Source organism: Ipomoea triloba, chromosome 2 (genome assembly GCF_003576645.1).
Source record: "Ipomoea triloba cultivar NCNSP0323 chromosome 2, ASM357664v1".
NCBI classification, from domain to species: domain Eukaryota; kingdom Viridiplantae; phylum Streptophyta; class Magnoliopsida; order Solanales; family Convolvulaceae; genus Ipomoea; species Ipomoea triloba.
This window is the reverse complement of record NC_044917.1, coordinates 17,793,137-17,808,893: the sequence shown is the minus strand read 5'-3', so window position 1 is coordinate 17,808,893 and position 15,757 is coordinate 17,793,137. Positions and strand designations below refer to the sequence as shown.

Sequence of the window (15,757 nt, the reverse complement as noted above, 5' to 3'; positions counted from 1 at the left end):
CCCAATGCGGTAGCTCAAGTGGCAAGTGAGCTCTCTTTGTGGGAAAGAATTTTGGGAGAACTCAGCCAGCTCCGTAAACGGATAGAGAAAGACCTCGTGAAAACTATTACGAGTACATTTTTCTCAAAAAATATTAACTTTTTCCTTATAAATAACAAACATTTTGTTCTGTTATTTGTTTCATGAATAAGGATATGTGAGATTATAAGTGTGAACCTATACTTTAAAATGATATAAACTATAACTGAAAGCGAGTGAAAGAGAGAAAATACTTGGGAATCTTTATTCTATGTTAGAATTTGTTTGGTGGAAAGAATTAGCAAGTTGGATTGTTTAGACGACGACGTTGACTGCTCGGGTTTCCAAATGTCCCAAATTAAAAGAAGTACACGGTATGGGCTAATGGGCAAACCAAAGCAAAATTAAAGAAAAACATTCTTAGCTGGCATTTTGCGTACATAAGTAACTCGCACGCACATACACGCCTGTCATTCTGCTCTCCTTTCGAGTCAACTCTCTAACAATGTTTCCCTCTCCATTCTTCCTTTTGTTTACAGTGTTCTTCTTTATCAAATCAAACGCCGCATATGAAGATGTTACAGTATTATTTGGAGAGAATCACTGCCACCCTCCCTCACCCTGCAAGAAAGGAGTGGAGATTAAATATCCTTTCTGGAGGCTGGACGACAGTTCATCAACCGTGTGTGGCTATCCTGGTTTCGGCATCGATTGCTCAAACCCAGATCCTGACTTCCCCCTTCTTTACCTTTCTGATGATTCTTTTCTCGTCAAGGAAATCAATTATGATGCGTTTTCAGTTACTCTTGCGGACGCTGATGCATACAATAAAGAGTGTCCCAGGGCACGCCACAACTTTACTCTCACCCAAAAATCTCCGTTGCTTTACGTCCATAAAGATTTGAATCTCACTTTCTACTTCAACTGCACCAAAAATCCTCTTCCTGCTGCTGCTGGAGGTGCCGCCTATCCTATCGACTGCTTAAATAAGTCAGACCGAAAGGCGTCCTACTTGTATGTCGGAGCTTTGAATCCGTACAATTGGGATTGGTTGGGAATTTGTGAGGCCAAAGTGGAGACGACGGTGATGGAAACAGCAGGGGTAGTTGAAAATGATATTGAATGGTTGGTTAAGAACATCGGCGGAGCTATGAGTAATGGGTTCATGCTTCACTGGCAGCCGTTGGACGATTGCGGCCACTGTGACATCCCGGAGGGGTGGTGCGAGCAGGACAATCATTATTTCCGCAAGTTTTTGTGCTTTTGCGAAAACGGAAACGTCATCCGTGATTGCCCTTCTAAAGGTATGTATCATTCACGTACTTCTTTCATTCCCAACCATTTATTTTTAATTTTTCTTAAACATTCATTCATTCTGTATGCCTATACTAGCTACCTGCATAAAATAGTTTCTAGCTATTCCCTTTTCACATATTTTACGATTTTAATTAGCTTTAAAAGTGAATTATTATTGAGTCTAGTTGGCTGTTGAATATTCAACAACACCACACTGCACGATAAGAATTCAGCTAACATTTCCGATACGGAAAAATACAAATTAGCTTAGTGACAATCTATATATGATCTGTGCGTATGGTGAGGGCTGAGGAAGCTAGCTAGGCAGCTGTCATCTCCAAATTAAAGACTAATTAAAGGATTAGGTTTGGATTTTGACTGGGCGTGGAATCTAAAGGGAATGGTGGAATGGAGGAGAGTGATTTCCACGCCGGTAGTATGAAACTGATCTGTGGATTTTGCGTTATGGGGATAGTTGGACTTTTAAAACATAAAAACAAAAACACCTAACTAGTACAACCTTGCAACTCCTCTACATAAATAGGAGACAGTCTTTCGTTGACTATTCCAAACCCAATCACAGTATTTTCTACTCAGGAATATATACCTACTACTGAGTAAACTTGTCTTGTGACTCAATCCAGCAAAGGACCAGTTGAAATCAAGTAGGCTGTTCATATCTGACCAGTTGAAATCAAGAAAATTAGGATTCAAAATCGTGACCATGTGGTTACAAATATCTATATTTAGCCGTCTTGATTAGGGTCATCCCCACAATATCTCTTTTAATATTAGTTCATGTGATATTTTTAAAAAATTACTTATGTAAAATGTCAGAAATTTAATAATATACTCAACTACACTTACAAAGCCTTCATTTATTTCATTCTTTTAGATTGAATTAATGAATTTTATTAACGAAAGTACTATTTACGGGGAAAAGTAAATTCGTATGAGGTGCTTATAAAACATGTACTTCATATTTTAGTAAAAAAAGAGAGTAAAATTACTCTTTGTTGTCAAAAAGAGGCCATGTTTATTGGTAACAAAATAATTATTGAATTTGGACTATTTAAAAAAAATAATAATAATAAAATTTAAAATAAAAATTGATCTGGACGGACACTCGGACAGTTCAAATATAATATTTCGAAATCGGGAATTGCTGATTCGGAATCGAAATCAAACAGCCGTGACCCGGTCTACCACTATCCTTAATTCCTGTCTGTATTATTATATACTTTATCTTTTGTACTCAAACGTGACTTTTCTGTGGTCTTTCCTGTCTGTGCCTTTTGACAAATATTATAGGAAAGTGGATGACGCGTAGGAATTTGTAGAGGCCCAATATATATATATATTTTTTGTAGAGGCCCAATATAAGTTTTCACATATAGTTTATGAACGGCCCAATGACGAGTGATCTGTTTGGAGCCAAATTATACTTTGAATCAGGTTAAGGGTCCGTTTGGAAAGCAGGAAAATGACTTCTGAAAAATATTTTTCGGAAAATGACTCATTTTTCGGAAAACAGTTTCATTTCCGGTGTTTGGATGTATTATGGAAAATTGTATTTCTGTATTTGGTTCATTTTCTGGTAAATGAATAGAATTGTATAATTAAACATTGTAATTGTTTTATTTAAAATATAAAAAATTATTATAGTTATTAAAATAATGGTATTTAATAAAAAAAAAAAAGAATTTATAAAAAAAATTTAAAAAAATTTAAAAATGTAGCAAAGGTTTCCGACGGTTTCACCACCTCCTTGGTTCATGGTCAAAGGTGATATGGCTTGGTTTTGGTTGGAAACATGCGAAACAGCTATTCTGGCGATTCCGTAAAATGACTTACGGAAAAAAATTCCGTAAGCCATTTTCCAGAAAAATGAATTGATTTTCCTTGGTCAACGGAAAACATTTTCCGTTGACTACATTTTCTGGATGTTGCCAAACACAGAAAACTCGGAAAATATTTTCCGGAAGTCATTTTACGGGTTACCAAACACACCCTAAATGATATTTAAATTATGTTTCTGCACTTAACAACTTATGTGTCTGTAAATAAATTGAAGACATACAATATGTTAATAATATACACATAATATGCAATTAATATAATATGTGTTTGCAATTAGAATATTATATTTTGTGTAGAGTTAACAAATTATGTGTCTTTAATTTTTTACGAACACATAATTTATTAATTAAAGGTATAAATATGTTAAATTCATACACATAATTTTGGGCTATTATAACGTCTTTGTTTCTGCCTCGTTTTGTGTCAATAATTTCTTGGTACATTATAATAGAATAAACTAGGCCTAAATAATAAACAACTAAAACACAATCCAAGTTGATTTAATAACAGCAAAGCTACCAGTTCCACACTTAAAACGAACCGCCTATTAACTTTTTTAGTTTGAGCCAATTAGTTATATATATGTAACCTAGACTGCTTTACCTCTATGTGGTCCTATGCTAACTAGGGTCACACGGTGAAGTTCACCCAGTGCACACCCTTGAATAGTTGGGTTGACGGCGTAGTGACTACGGATTTCGCCAAGTGCACATCTTTGAGTAATGACTATAAATTTCTCCCGTCAAAAAAAAAAAAAAGAAGCAACATAAATAGAGCTTCACTTACAAAATATCAATACTCTTAGTCTTTTTCTTCTTCTTCTTCTTCTTGTTGTTGTAATAAGAATTTTTATTTTTTATTTTTTTGCTGCCACTATCATCTATTGGTCCTCAACTAAAATGTACGGAGTAATATTTTTAAAAAATACCTATTATTGAAACCTAAATCATTATAAAGAAGTATGGAGTTGCATTTAGAGCATCAATATCAATAGATATTGTGTGGTTTTTGGAACAGTAGTATGCCACATAGAGGAGAGATAAGGAGGAGAGAGAGAGTGTGTGATAAGGTTCATCTGCAAGAGATAGAGTTTATTTGCAAAAGTGGGACCCTCAACAGATTTAATTCACATGCACAGCACTGTGTGGAAGGCAAAAAATGCGCCCAGCGGGCGCGTGCACTGCACGCACTTAGGCGTGCCTGACACTTTATTTATTTTTATTTTTTTGTTTAAATCAAATTTGTTTTATTTTTGTTTTCCTTCCCACCTATTTTATCTTTCTTTATAATACTTACAAAAACTTCTCAAAAATCGCGAAATAACTCCACTAATAAGAATGCTCTTAGCATGCATGTTTAAAGTAAAATTTATCATTCTTCAACAAAAAAGTACTCCATAATATTTTAAGGCAGTAATTTTAAAGTCAAAATTAACTTTTAAGTCAAAAAATTATTATTGAAAAATTAAGCCTTTTTTTTTAAAAAAAAAGTTTATAACATACTCTCGCATAATTTTTTATGTTCAAATTTACTACGAGTATAGCTTAGCTCTATGGTACGTACAAATATTTTATTTTGGATATTAGTGCACATGGTAAATTTTGTCAGTTAGGAGCACAACGTTATTCTAAAGGAAAGAGATATCTGTGCTTTAAAAAATAAATAAATAAAATTTTATATAGGGAAAATGGCATCTTTAGTCCCTAAGTTATAGGGGTAGTGTAGACTCAGTCCCTAAGTTATGTCTGTATGCGAGTTTAGTCCCTCAGCTATTCACAAAGTGGCGAGTTTAGTCCCTGAACATTAAATTTGACGAAAAAATTAAAAAATATTCAAAATTTGAAGGGTAAAATAGGAAATTCACATTTTATTATTCTTCTTATATCCAAAACCACTTTTACAACATTATTTTTTCACTTCTTAGCCTAATTATTTTCAATATTTTTCATTTTTAAAAGCATTTTAATAACTTTCAAATGNATCTCAAAAGTTTTAATTTTATTACATTTGTTGCTTAGTAAAAAAATAAAAACTTGTTAGGATAGTGTGTTTCATACACCTAAATACAATGATAATGCATTTCTTTATTTGTGCTAAGTTTTAAGTGTGTTATACGAGAGTCAGGTTCCTAACAAGTCATTTGAAAGTTATTAAAATGCTTTTAAAAATGAAAAATAATAAAAATAATTAGGCTAAGAAGTGAAAAAATAATGTTGTAAAAGTGATTTTGATATAAGAAAAATAATAAAATGTGAATTTCCTATTTTACCCCTCAAATTTTGAATATTTTTTAATTTTTTCGTCAAATTTAATGTCCAGGGACTAAACTCGCCACTTTGTGAATAACTGAGGGACTAAACTCGCATACAGCTATAACTTAGGGACTGAGTCTACACTACCCCTATAACTCAGGGACTAAAGATGCCATTTTCCCTTTTATATATATATAATTTGCTGCAAAGTTAGCCGTCATATTATATTATATAACAAATTAAACCAATACATTATGGGAAAATACAATTTTGATCCAGGTTCTTTGCTAGTAGTTTTAGTCCCTAACTTTTTATTATTATGATATATACCCTAACTCTTCAAAAAGTTACAATTTTAACTCTGGATTGGAGTAACAAAACTATTAAACTCTATTAAAATTTTACTTAATACATGTGTATTTTATTACTTTTAAATATTTCTTCTTTAATTATAATCTTGTTTAGTCTTGATATTGCATTTGTAAAATAAATAACATGATTTTTACTGGGTTGTTAGGGAAATATGAAAGATGTGCCACAATTGAAAAAAAAAATTAGGAAAGAAAGTTGTTAATGTTCTATTTTGCATATTAAATACCAAAATTTACAACGTTATAAAGAATAAAGATAATAAAATTTTAAAATAAAAATGTATTAAGTAAAATTTTAATAGAGTTTAATAATTTTGTTATTTTAGGGGTTAGAAATGCAACGTTTTTGAAGAGTTAGGGGTGTATATTACAATGATAAAAAATTAAGGACTAAATCGCTAGTAAAAATAATTGAAGAACTAAAATTGCATTTTTCCTATGCATTATTATGGCTATGTTTGGCAAACCTAGCTGAAAAGGTAGCTGAAAGCTGAAAAGTAGCTGAAAGCTGAAAAGCTATAAGCTCGAAGCTGAAATCTGAAGAGCTGTGTTATGCTTAAAAGTGTTTGGTAAAATTAGCTTTTTGATAAACTGATAAATGTAAAAAGACTAAAAAGGACATCTTCATATAATTTAAATAGTTTTAAATTTAAATAGGTTTGTTTATATTTAAAATATAAAATAGTGAAATCAATATATTTTAATAAAATATAAAGTAAGAACATATATTTGAAAACATACAAAGTAAAATAAAATGTTTATAATTCATAAGATTATTTCATACAAAAATTAATGTTCAAACACAAATGTCAAATTGAAATTATAACAAGAGAAAAAGTCAAAAAGGTTTTAATTGGGAAGGGTAAAGGATGTCATTTCTTTAAAATAATAAGATTAAAGATGGAAAAAAAAAGTTAGGAAGCTACTAGCTTATTTTGAAATGCTACTTAAAGTAGCGTTCAAAAATAAGCTCTTATTTTAAGTTACTAGCTTATTTAAGGAACATTACCAAACATAACTTATAGCTTATTAGTAGCTTAAAATAAGTTATAAGCTCCTAAATAAGCTTTGCCAAACAGAGCCTATGTGCTTTATTATTATTATTATTTGCTGCAAAGTCAGTCGTCATATTATATTATATAGCAAATTAAGCCAATACATTATTTTCCTCAAAAAAAAAAAAAAAAGCCAATACATTATTATGAGATCAGAATAGGGGAAACATGAGAGCACTAATTTTGGACTGGGTGCGTAGCGTTTCATTGAAAGTTTAGGCCCGCCAACTCCAATTGATAACTAGCAGCATTAGTAATATACACATTGTAGTCTAGGTTCTAGAGAGAGAATCCTTAGCTTCCTTTTAATAATCAACATACTACCTCAAAAATTTTATCTAGAGTGATAGTTTAATAGGTAAGATGATTGAATTTTTATGCTCTATTAATAAATATCCATACTATACATGCAGAACGAGTAAATTAAGATTGAATTATCTACCTGTAAGTTATAGATAGTGGTGTAGGATAATAATACTTTTGTAAGTATTATATATGAAAAATTACTCAAACATATTTTTACTGCAAATTAAGCATGCATATTACAATTCTTGTCAATTTCTTTCCCCAAAAAGTTGAATCTCCAATCCTAAAAGGCTCCTGTCCCGACTCAACAGAGCATTTGAGAAATGTAAATCACGAAAGTTTATTGACTCAACAATTAAGAAAAAATGTCAATAGGCACAATAACCTGTCCACTTTAGACAAAATTCTTGTCAATTCCTAAGAAAATAGGAATATGTGTTAGAAAACAAAATTTCTGAAGTAATTTACCAGTGGAAATAGTCATCGATGAACTTAGCAGCTGCCGCGTTCTCATGTTCCCATGTACTGGTCAAGGTCAATGTTATACAATTCAACCTTGGACAATCTAGTTCTAATGTTCCTAGTTTCTTAGCAATATGAACGAAAAAAGCCGCCCTTTTCCTTTAAAAATATTTCAGCTACTTTCTCTTGAAAACACATCATCATATCATTCCATTCTCCATTAAACTCCATCTATCATCTCCTCCTCTACATATGCTCTTAATTACAAATGTACGTACTAAGCTTCCACTCTCTTCTTCCCCATTCCATCACCACCATCATATTCTTCCTGGTCACCTCCTCTCCACCGGTCACCGGCGATCAGTTTTTGATTTGTAATAGTACCTACTATAACTGCGGTGAAATCAAGGACATTGGGTACCCTTTCTGGGGCGGAGACAGGCCTAAAGAATGCGGCCATCCAGATTTCGAACTTACTTGCCACGAGAATACTAATCTTACGACTATGATCATTAATTCCCTGTCCTTTCGGGTGTTCGACATCGATGTTCCTTATAATTATACGATGAAAATCGCGCGTAGCGATCTGGTCAACGATGAGTGCCCCGATAGATCAATTAGTGAAACAAGGTTGATTGATGGCCCGGTTTTACACTTCCTTGATATCCATAACATTACGTTGCACTTCGATTGTAACTCGTCGTTCCACTTGCCACTGGAGTATTCAGGATTTGGGTTCGAGTGCTACGAGGATGGCGTTGAGAAGTTTGGGTTTTTTGAGGACGACAATAGTGACCCGAGTGGGGTTTTGGATCCGTACGAGGAAAGTTATTGTGAGTCGAAAGTTGAGGTCCCGATTTCGGAAATTAGGTTGGCGGAGGTGAGGGGCAACAAGACGGAGTTGTTGACGGCGTTGAGCCAAGGGATTCTGGTGGTGTATAATGGGAGCTATGAGTACTGTTTCGCTTGCGAGAAATCTAATGGGATATGTTGGTCGGGCACAAGTTTAGAAGAACCAACGTGTCTTTGTCACGACGGGATCTACCCTTACTTGTGTGGATTCGACGACAAAGGTATGCGTTCCCGTTGCTCCTCCTCATGTTGATATAGATTTTCTTTTATTTACACTTTTGATCCGGCCTCCCTCTTGAAGAAAACAAATCAGGCTCCACTTACAAGTTTGACTCGGGTCCAAAATAACTTTCATTGAAGGCTCATACAAAATATATTAATTGCAGACACATATTATGTGTTTGAAAATTACCTATTGTATGTGTTTGTAGTTAACATGTTATGTGCCTTCAATTCTTTTATAGATACATAAATGATTAACTGCATGTACAAAATATGATAACGGTAGATACATAATTTTGAATTAGAGTCCACAATACAAGATGAACCCTAGTACATAGTATAACAATCGTTGTAATAGACGCATGAGGCCTAATATTCATTCCCAATCACCCTTTTTTTTTGCCAAGTAGCTTAGCCTACTTATTTTGAAGTCTATACCTTTTAAATCCTATTAGATGCTTAATTAATTATGATGCATTTGGAAGAATAGTGAAATTAAATTCGATCATACATGTTTTCAAAAAAAAAAAAAAAAAAAATCGATCATACATCAGTTCCACTAAACTTTTATTTCTTCGGTTGAAAATCTCAACACTTGAAGCAGTTTGGGTGGTAAATCACTTTATTCACAACATTTTCAAACATGTGTTTAGAAAGTGATCAGAGTTGTTAAATGTTTAATCCTTTTTTTCAAATTTAGCGTTTAGACAACCAAAGATTATCATTCCTTCCCCCCTTTGCCAATCTCTAAGTGTATATTTGTATAATGAAGATAACTTTAAATAATAAATGTATGAAAAAAACAAACACTAAACTAGATGATGTAATAATCTATAAAAGTAAAACCATTCCAATTCGCCTTCTTGCTAAGAACTAACAAGGCTAGAATAGGAAATTAGGAGACGAGGTACTCCGTACTCATCTTAATCTAACTATAAAACTAGCTGTTTTACTAAGTATGTATAACAGATACTACATTGTAACAGAGTAAATAGTATTTAAAAACAAAAATTAGGTAATAAATATGGGAAATGAAAAACAAAAAAATAAAAATAAAAAAATTAGAAGATGTACTAATCTAGAAGACAAACAATTTTAAAGAAAATTATCTAGTTAGATTTCCAATGAACTTATTTAAATTTAATTGATGGAATTCATTATATTAAATTAATCTTTTTGGGTTGATAAAATATTTCGGCTTTTGAATTGATTAAACCTTGATGGATCGAGGTGGCAAATTATTGGATGGATTGATCCAAATCGATTTGAATTTTATGAGTTAGAATAATGTACATTATTTGTTGAAATAATAGAATTTTTGCTTAAGATAATGTACGTTATGTATTAAAATAATAAAACGTTTGGCGTAAGATAATATATATTATGTGTTAAAATAATGTATTTTATATGTTAAAATAATGTACATTATGAATTATCAAAATGTATATTGGACTGTGGTTCAAACAATAACTATTGGATCGATGTATAATATAATAATCCCTAATAAAACTAAATATAGGATTACAAATATTAGTGCAATCTTTTTAATTCTTGAATTGGTCTTTTTAGCAAGAATATCAAAATAGGGAGTGATAGCTACTTTCTCAACCTACTGAGTCAACAATGCTCGAACCCACTTCCATCATCCATATGAGAGTGTTAATCGGGACACCGGGTGCCACTTGACCACAAGGTCATTGGCTAGTCAATGATAATTGTTACTTTTTTAGATAATGTGAAATTTAATTTCCACGTGTCTAATACTGGTTGGATTCAAGACAAATTATTATTATCATTATTTATGTCGTGAAATGCCCCTATTATTTTGATTTTGTCAAAGGTAGACACTTTGAGAAATCAATTCCGCGTTAGAATGTCTGTGTTGTCACGCTCACGCATGGCTCACAGCTAAAGCTATCATTGTCTGCAAGGTGTGAAAATGGAGAATATTAAGGTGAAGAGAATACTTTCGGTTTTACCAACCTCCTAGCACCCAACCTTGGAAAATCTTTAGCTTTCGTCTACTCTAATCCCAATTTCTTGACCAATCATCATCAACCACCTAATTGGTCAATCTTCAATGTCCAGACTTAGTCCCATTCCCGTCTTATTGTGACATTTGAAACACTATTATCATAATTTGTTTCCTTCAATTTGGGTCTATTGCGTGAAAAGAAAATTTAGCCTATCATTAAATTAAATTTTGAAACTTATTTAATATTTAAAGATTTAAAGATAAGAAAACAATTTTTACGATATTATATTTTAACAATCTTTGTGTTTGATAGAGTTGTATTCTTTCATAATACCTCTAGCATACTATATTACTATATATGTAAGGGAACTCACAATCAGGTGTGCAATGAGAAATCTCACCTTGTGACTAGTCGACAAAGGACCAGAATAAGATAAAACATCCTAGGTTACTCATAGCTGACGAGTTCAAACTAAGAAGTGCAATATATCGTCCCTATAGGAGTTGAACTTGGAACTTTGTGATTACCAAGCTAACAGTCTACCGCCTTAATTAGGGTTACCCCAAATTGAATATCGTGCTATTAGAAATTGTAGAAGTTCAATATCAAATGAATGATTATAAAACTCATGGGAGGTGTGTGGAGTTCTAGTGTATCAATGTATCATGCTTGAGGAAACTCATTATCAGTGAACCTTAACTGAGGAAACTCATGACCAGAAAAAAAAATCATACAACATTAAAAGTAAAATGTTGTAAAAACAAATGTCATACCTTAAAAATTCCCATGTTATAATGCATTTCCTACATTTTTTGACTTTTGGGTCATCCGGTGGATGTTTGTTCAAATTAAAGCTAAAGTTTGAAGTCAACATTTCATGTTGTCAACCTATATCTTATCTTGGAGGTTTTGTTTTTCCCCCTATTACCTATATTTCACCAAATAGCTCATTGGGAGGCTAAAACAGTTGCTTGAAGTCTTTGAAACAAAATTTTCCTCACCTTTATAGCAAAGACTACAACTAGTTTATTCACATAAATGTATAAACTAGAAAAATTACCAAGAATTCTTGATAGTATCATTTCCATCCTCCTCTTTCCTAGTTCATTTTGTTGCTCTCTCTATATTTCTCCCCATCTTCAGTCATGTTCAAGAGTTCAACCCTTTGCATTCTTTTCTTCATCTCACTATATGAAGCCCAATCCTCGAATTCCACAACCTGCAATCCTCAAGATTGTGGTAATGGCCTCAAGGTGTCATTCCCTTTCTGGATTCAGAACAAACAAGAATCCAATTGCGGCTTGCCTGCTTACACCATAACATGTGACGATGACAAGCCAGTTATCAAGATTCGAAACGATGATTATATCCTCAAAAACATATTTTACTCAAACAATTCCTTCCGGTTAGCTAAATCCGAGGTTTTTGATGAGGATAATGAATGTCCTGTTCCTCGAAGCAATTTTAGCACGGAAGGTACCCCGTTTAGCTATGGCCCTGACACAGATGACCTCTTCTTCTTCTATGGTTGCACGAAACCTTACGAGATGGAGACTTATTCTGTGGATTGTGCCAGCAATGGCTCCCATCATTCTTTTGCTGATTTTCATACTGATCTCTTTGAGCACTACAACTATTCAGTAGAGTCGTGCCAGCCTCCGGTTAACACGCCCGTGGAGACTGAAGCTATAAGCAAATTGGTAGAGTTGAATTATACACAAGTTTTAAAGAGAGGATTTGTTCTGCAGTGGGATGGGTCTAATTGTAGCGAATGCGAGAAAAGTGGGGGAAACTGTGGTTCTTACAACAATGAATTCTGCTGCTTCTGCCATAACCAAATACAAAACAGAACTTGCCCTCATGGTAACGGTTTGAATCAAGCGCTTATCACTACGTCAAAAGTTATAGCTAGTAGCGAAGGACTCAATTTTATTTTGTTTATAGACTGCCATCATATTTTAAGAATGTCTGGTATTGGATTTGACCTTTTAAACTTTTTATTGGCCTCAGCCCAACAGTCTCTCCATCACAGGGTGTTAGATTTGGCCTTTATCGGGCCTCAGCCCAACAGTAACCTTAGTGGCAGAGGATAAAGTTTCCAGTTTCCAGTTGTTATTATCATTATTATTTTTTGTCTTTTATGATTTCATTCATATGATTTACTGTTTAGCTTTTAAATATATGTTTCATTGAGTATAATTAACTTTGATTAAACGTTAAATATACAACCAAAAGTTGTTCCTAACAACAGTTGATATCACAGGAAACAAAAAAACGGGATTGAAGATTGGCTTAGGTAATTTTCTATAGTACACCTGACCCTTTGATCTTTGCAGCAATCATTTCTATTTCTGAATTTTCCAGTTTTGAACACTAATTAGAGTTTAGAATTACAGCCATTGGTGGAGTTGCATTTGGTTTCCTACTAGGCTTCTTCTGTTTGTTTGCGTACCGACGACAAAAGAAGCGCTCTGTTTCATCATCCTACTTAATGTCGCGAAGCGTTCCTTCAAATCCATCTTCATCAACCATAGATCTTGAAGGTGGCTCAAACTACCATGGAGTCCCCCTCTTTGATTATACTGAGCTTGAAGAAGCCACAAACAGTTTTGATGCTAGGAATGAACTTGGAGATGGTGGATTCGGCACTGTATATAAAGGTGAGAAATATTCCATATTCCTTTAATGTTAGGATCAAACGCTTACAATTATATCAAAAGCTATAGCTCGTAGCTAAGGTGTAATATCACATTTTCAAGAGGCAGTGTGCTGGACTTGGTCCTTTATCGGCCTTCGCCCAACAATTCGGTAGCTACCAATTGATGGACTTGACCCTTTATCGGTCTCCGTCTAATTCTGCCTCCTAGCTTTAACTGCACAGTTTTTAATCGGACCTGTAATGCTCTAATATAACTTGATAGACCAAGCACTTACCAAAAGCTATAACTCGTAGCTAAGACGCAATTTTATTTTCTTATAAACCGCCATCACATTTTTTAGGGCAGGACGCTGGACTTGCCTTTTACAAGTTTCCGGCCAACAATTCCCTAGTCAACCAATTGATGGATTGACCCTTTACTAGCCTCTAGCCTCTGCCCAACATTTAATTTGATGTATAACTTCTTGAGTGTGGAATTTATTATAGGTAAACTCAGAGATGGGCGGGTTGTTGCTGTGAAACGCTTGTATGAAAATAACTACAAGAGGGTTGAGCAGTTCATGAATGAAATTGAAATCCTAGCACGAATGCGCCATAAGAATCTTGTCACGCTTTATGGATGCACCTCTCGCAACTCTCGCGAGCTTCTGCTAGTTTATGAGTATGTTCCCAATGGGACAATCGCCGATCATCTTCATGGCGAGCGGGCGAGGCCTGGATTGATGTGTTGGGCTACGCGGTTGAGCATTGCTGTAGAAACCGCCAGTGCTTTGGCTTATCTCCATCTTTCTGATGTCATCCACCGCGATGTCAAGACTAACAACATTCTCCTCGACAACAACTTCTGTGTCAAGGTTGCAGATTTCGGGCTGTCCAGGCTCTTCCCGATTGACGTCACCCATGTCTCCACAGCTCCACAGGGCACCCCGGGCTACGTTGACCCAGAATATCATGAGTGCTACCAGCTTACCAGTAAGAGCGATGTGTACAGCTTCGGGGTGGTGCTGGTCGAGCTCATATCATCCTTGCCAGCCGTGGATATCACCAGGCATCGACACGAGATCAACCTCTCCAACATGGCTATCAACAAGATCCAATGCAACGCGTTACACGAGCTGGTAGATAAAAGCCTCGGGTTTGAATCGGATGTCAAAATCAGGGAAATGATCAGTGCAGTGGCGGAGTTGGCTTTCCAGTGCTTGCAAAGTGGGAAAGATATGAGGCCAAGTATGCCAGAAGTGTTGGAGAGTTTGCTAGAGATTCAGAACATGGATTCAAATGGGAAGACAGATTCCCATTCCAAGAGAAGTCCTACAGATTCTTCACTGTTACTGAAGAATATTGAGCCTGCAGCCCTTTCTCCAAATTCTGTCATTACTGCACAATGGCCTAGCAGATCAACAACTAATAATAGTAGCAGTAGCTGCTAAGTTTTAGCCGGTTGTGTTCTTTTCTAGTAAAAATGTTGAGTATTTACTGTCTATATCTCTCAGGAAATATTGAATTTCACTTTTCCCCCCCTATTACAGATTTTTACGTACTAAAGGTGATGTAGGTAATATGCAGAGGCAGTTATATTTAGCGCTATCTGGTTTATATTGATTCATTCTTTCACAAAAAAAAGTGTTTTTTTTTTTTGGGTCTATATTAGATTAATCAATGTTCATATTATGTGACATCATCGTTAATGTAATAAACATTAAACATTATTGTTATAAGTTTAATATGAACCTCATTCTAGTAGGCATGACTCCATTTTGGTTCCTATTCAAATTTTAATTAGTTAAATTTTAAAGGGAAAATAGTGAATGATGAGTCAATTTTTTCTATTTCTATGTATATATTTGACATCAAATTCATATGATTTTGTGGTAATTGAAGGCTAAGTATGTGTTCTTATTTGGTTCCTTTGTGTCGTGATTTGGAGGTATTGACAGTAAATTTAAGTACATTGGAGATTTAGTGTGACACCCCAACTTTTCACAAGCTAAGATAGTTAAACTTTAAACATAACAGCTGCCTATCTCAACTATCAAACACAACATAGCGGAAGCGATTTATAACTTAAGGGGTATCATGCCACATCTAGGTAAGAAAAACACAGCCTAGATGCACAGGCTATCCAAAAACAGAAACTGAATAAACCATAAATCCTCAAAACGTCATAACAACAATCTAGTCAAAGGTATATAATCCAAACATAGGCACAAAGGCCCAAAAACCAAGTCTAAACAAACATAAACTAGTCTAAGCATGCCTCATAACGATAAGCTCTAACGGGCTCTCGCTTAGACTTACTCTATACCTGGAAAACATGTAAGAAACCATTAGCAAAAGACTGCTAAGCAACCACCACTCACACTCGTGAGAAACATACATATATAGTAAGCTTGTAAATAGGTTTACGCACCCATATAGAACATACACA

General features: G+C 34.2%; 1 protein-coding gene across 3 annotated transcripts; it reads left to right on the top strand.

Moving 5' to 3' along the window:
- Positions 1-462: 462 nt before the first annotated feature.
- Positions 463-15,072, top strand: LOC116009867 (LEAF RUST 10 DISEASE-RESISTANCE LOCUS RECEPTOR-LIKE PROTEIN KINASE-like 1.2). 3 transcript variants are annotated; one of them, XM_031249040.1, is made up of 5 exons: positions 463-1,322; positions 8,349-8,693; positions 12,934-12,966; positions 13,067-13,330; positions 13,816-15,072. In XM_031249040.1, the coding sequence occupies exons 1-5, from the start codon at positions 524-526 to the stop codon at positions 14,757-14,759; spliced, it is 2,385 nt and encodes a 794-aa protein (XP_031104900.1). In that variant the 5' UTR covers positions 463-523; the 3' UTR covers positions 14,760-15,072. The 3 variants fall into 3 exon arrangements, with proteins under 3 accessions (XP_031104900.1, XP_031104901.1, XP_031104902.1); XM_031249041.1 differs by lacking the exon at positions 8,349-8,693 and having other exon boundaries at positions 465-1,322; XM_031249042.1 differs by lacking the exons at positions 463-1,322; positions 8,349-8,693 and adding an exon at positions 10,974-12,533.
- The last annotated feature ends 685 nt before the right edge of the window (positions 15,073-15,757 follow it).

Excerpts from the sequence above, each read along its gene's own strand:
- LOC116009867 (XM_031249040.1), top strand. The coding sequence starts at position 524 with ATGTTTCCCTCTCCATTCTTCCTTTTGTTTACAGTGTTCTTCTTTATC. Across the intron at positions 8,694-12,933 it reads GTGTGGATTCGACGACAAAG|GAAACAAAAAAACGGGATTG; the intron begins GTATGCGTTCCC and ends TTGATATCACAG. Across the intron at positions 12,967-13,066 it reads GGGATTGAAGATTGGCTTAG|CCATTGGTGGAGTTGCATTT; the intron begins GTAATTTTCTAT and ends TTAGAATTACAG.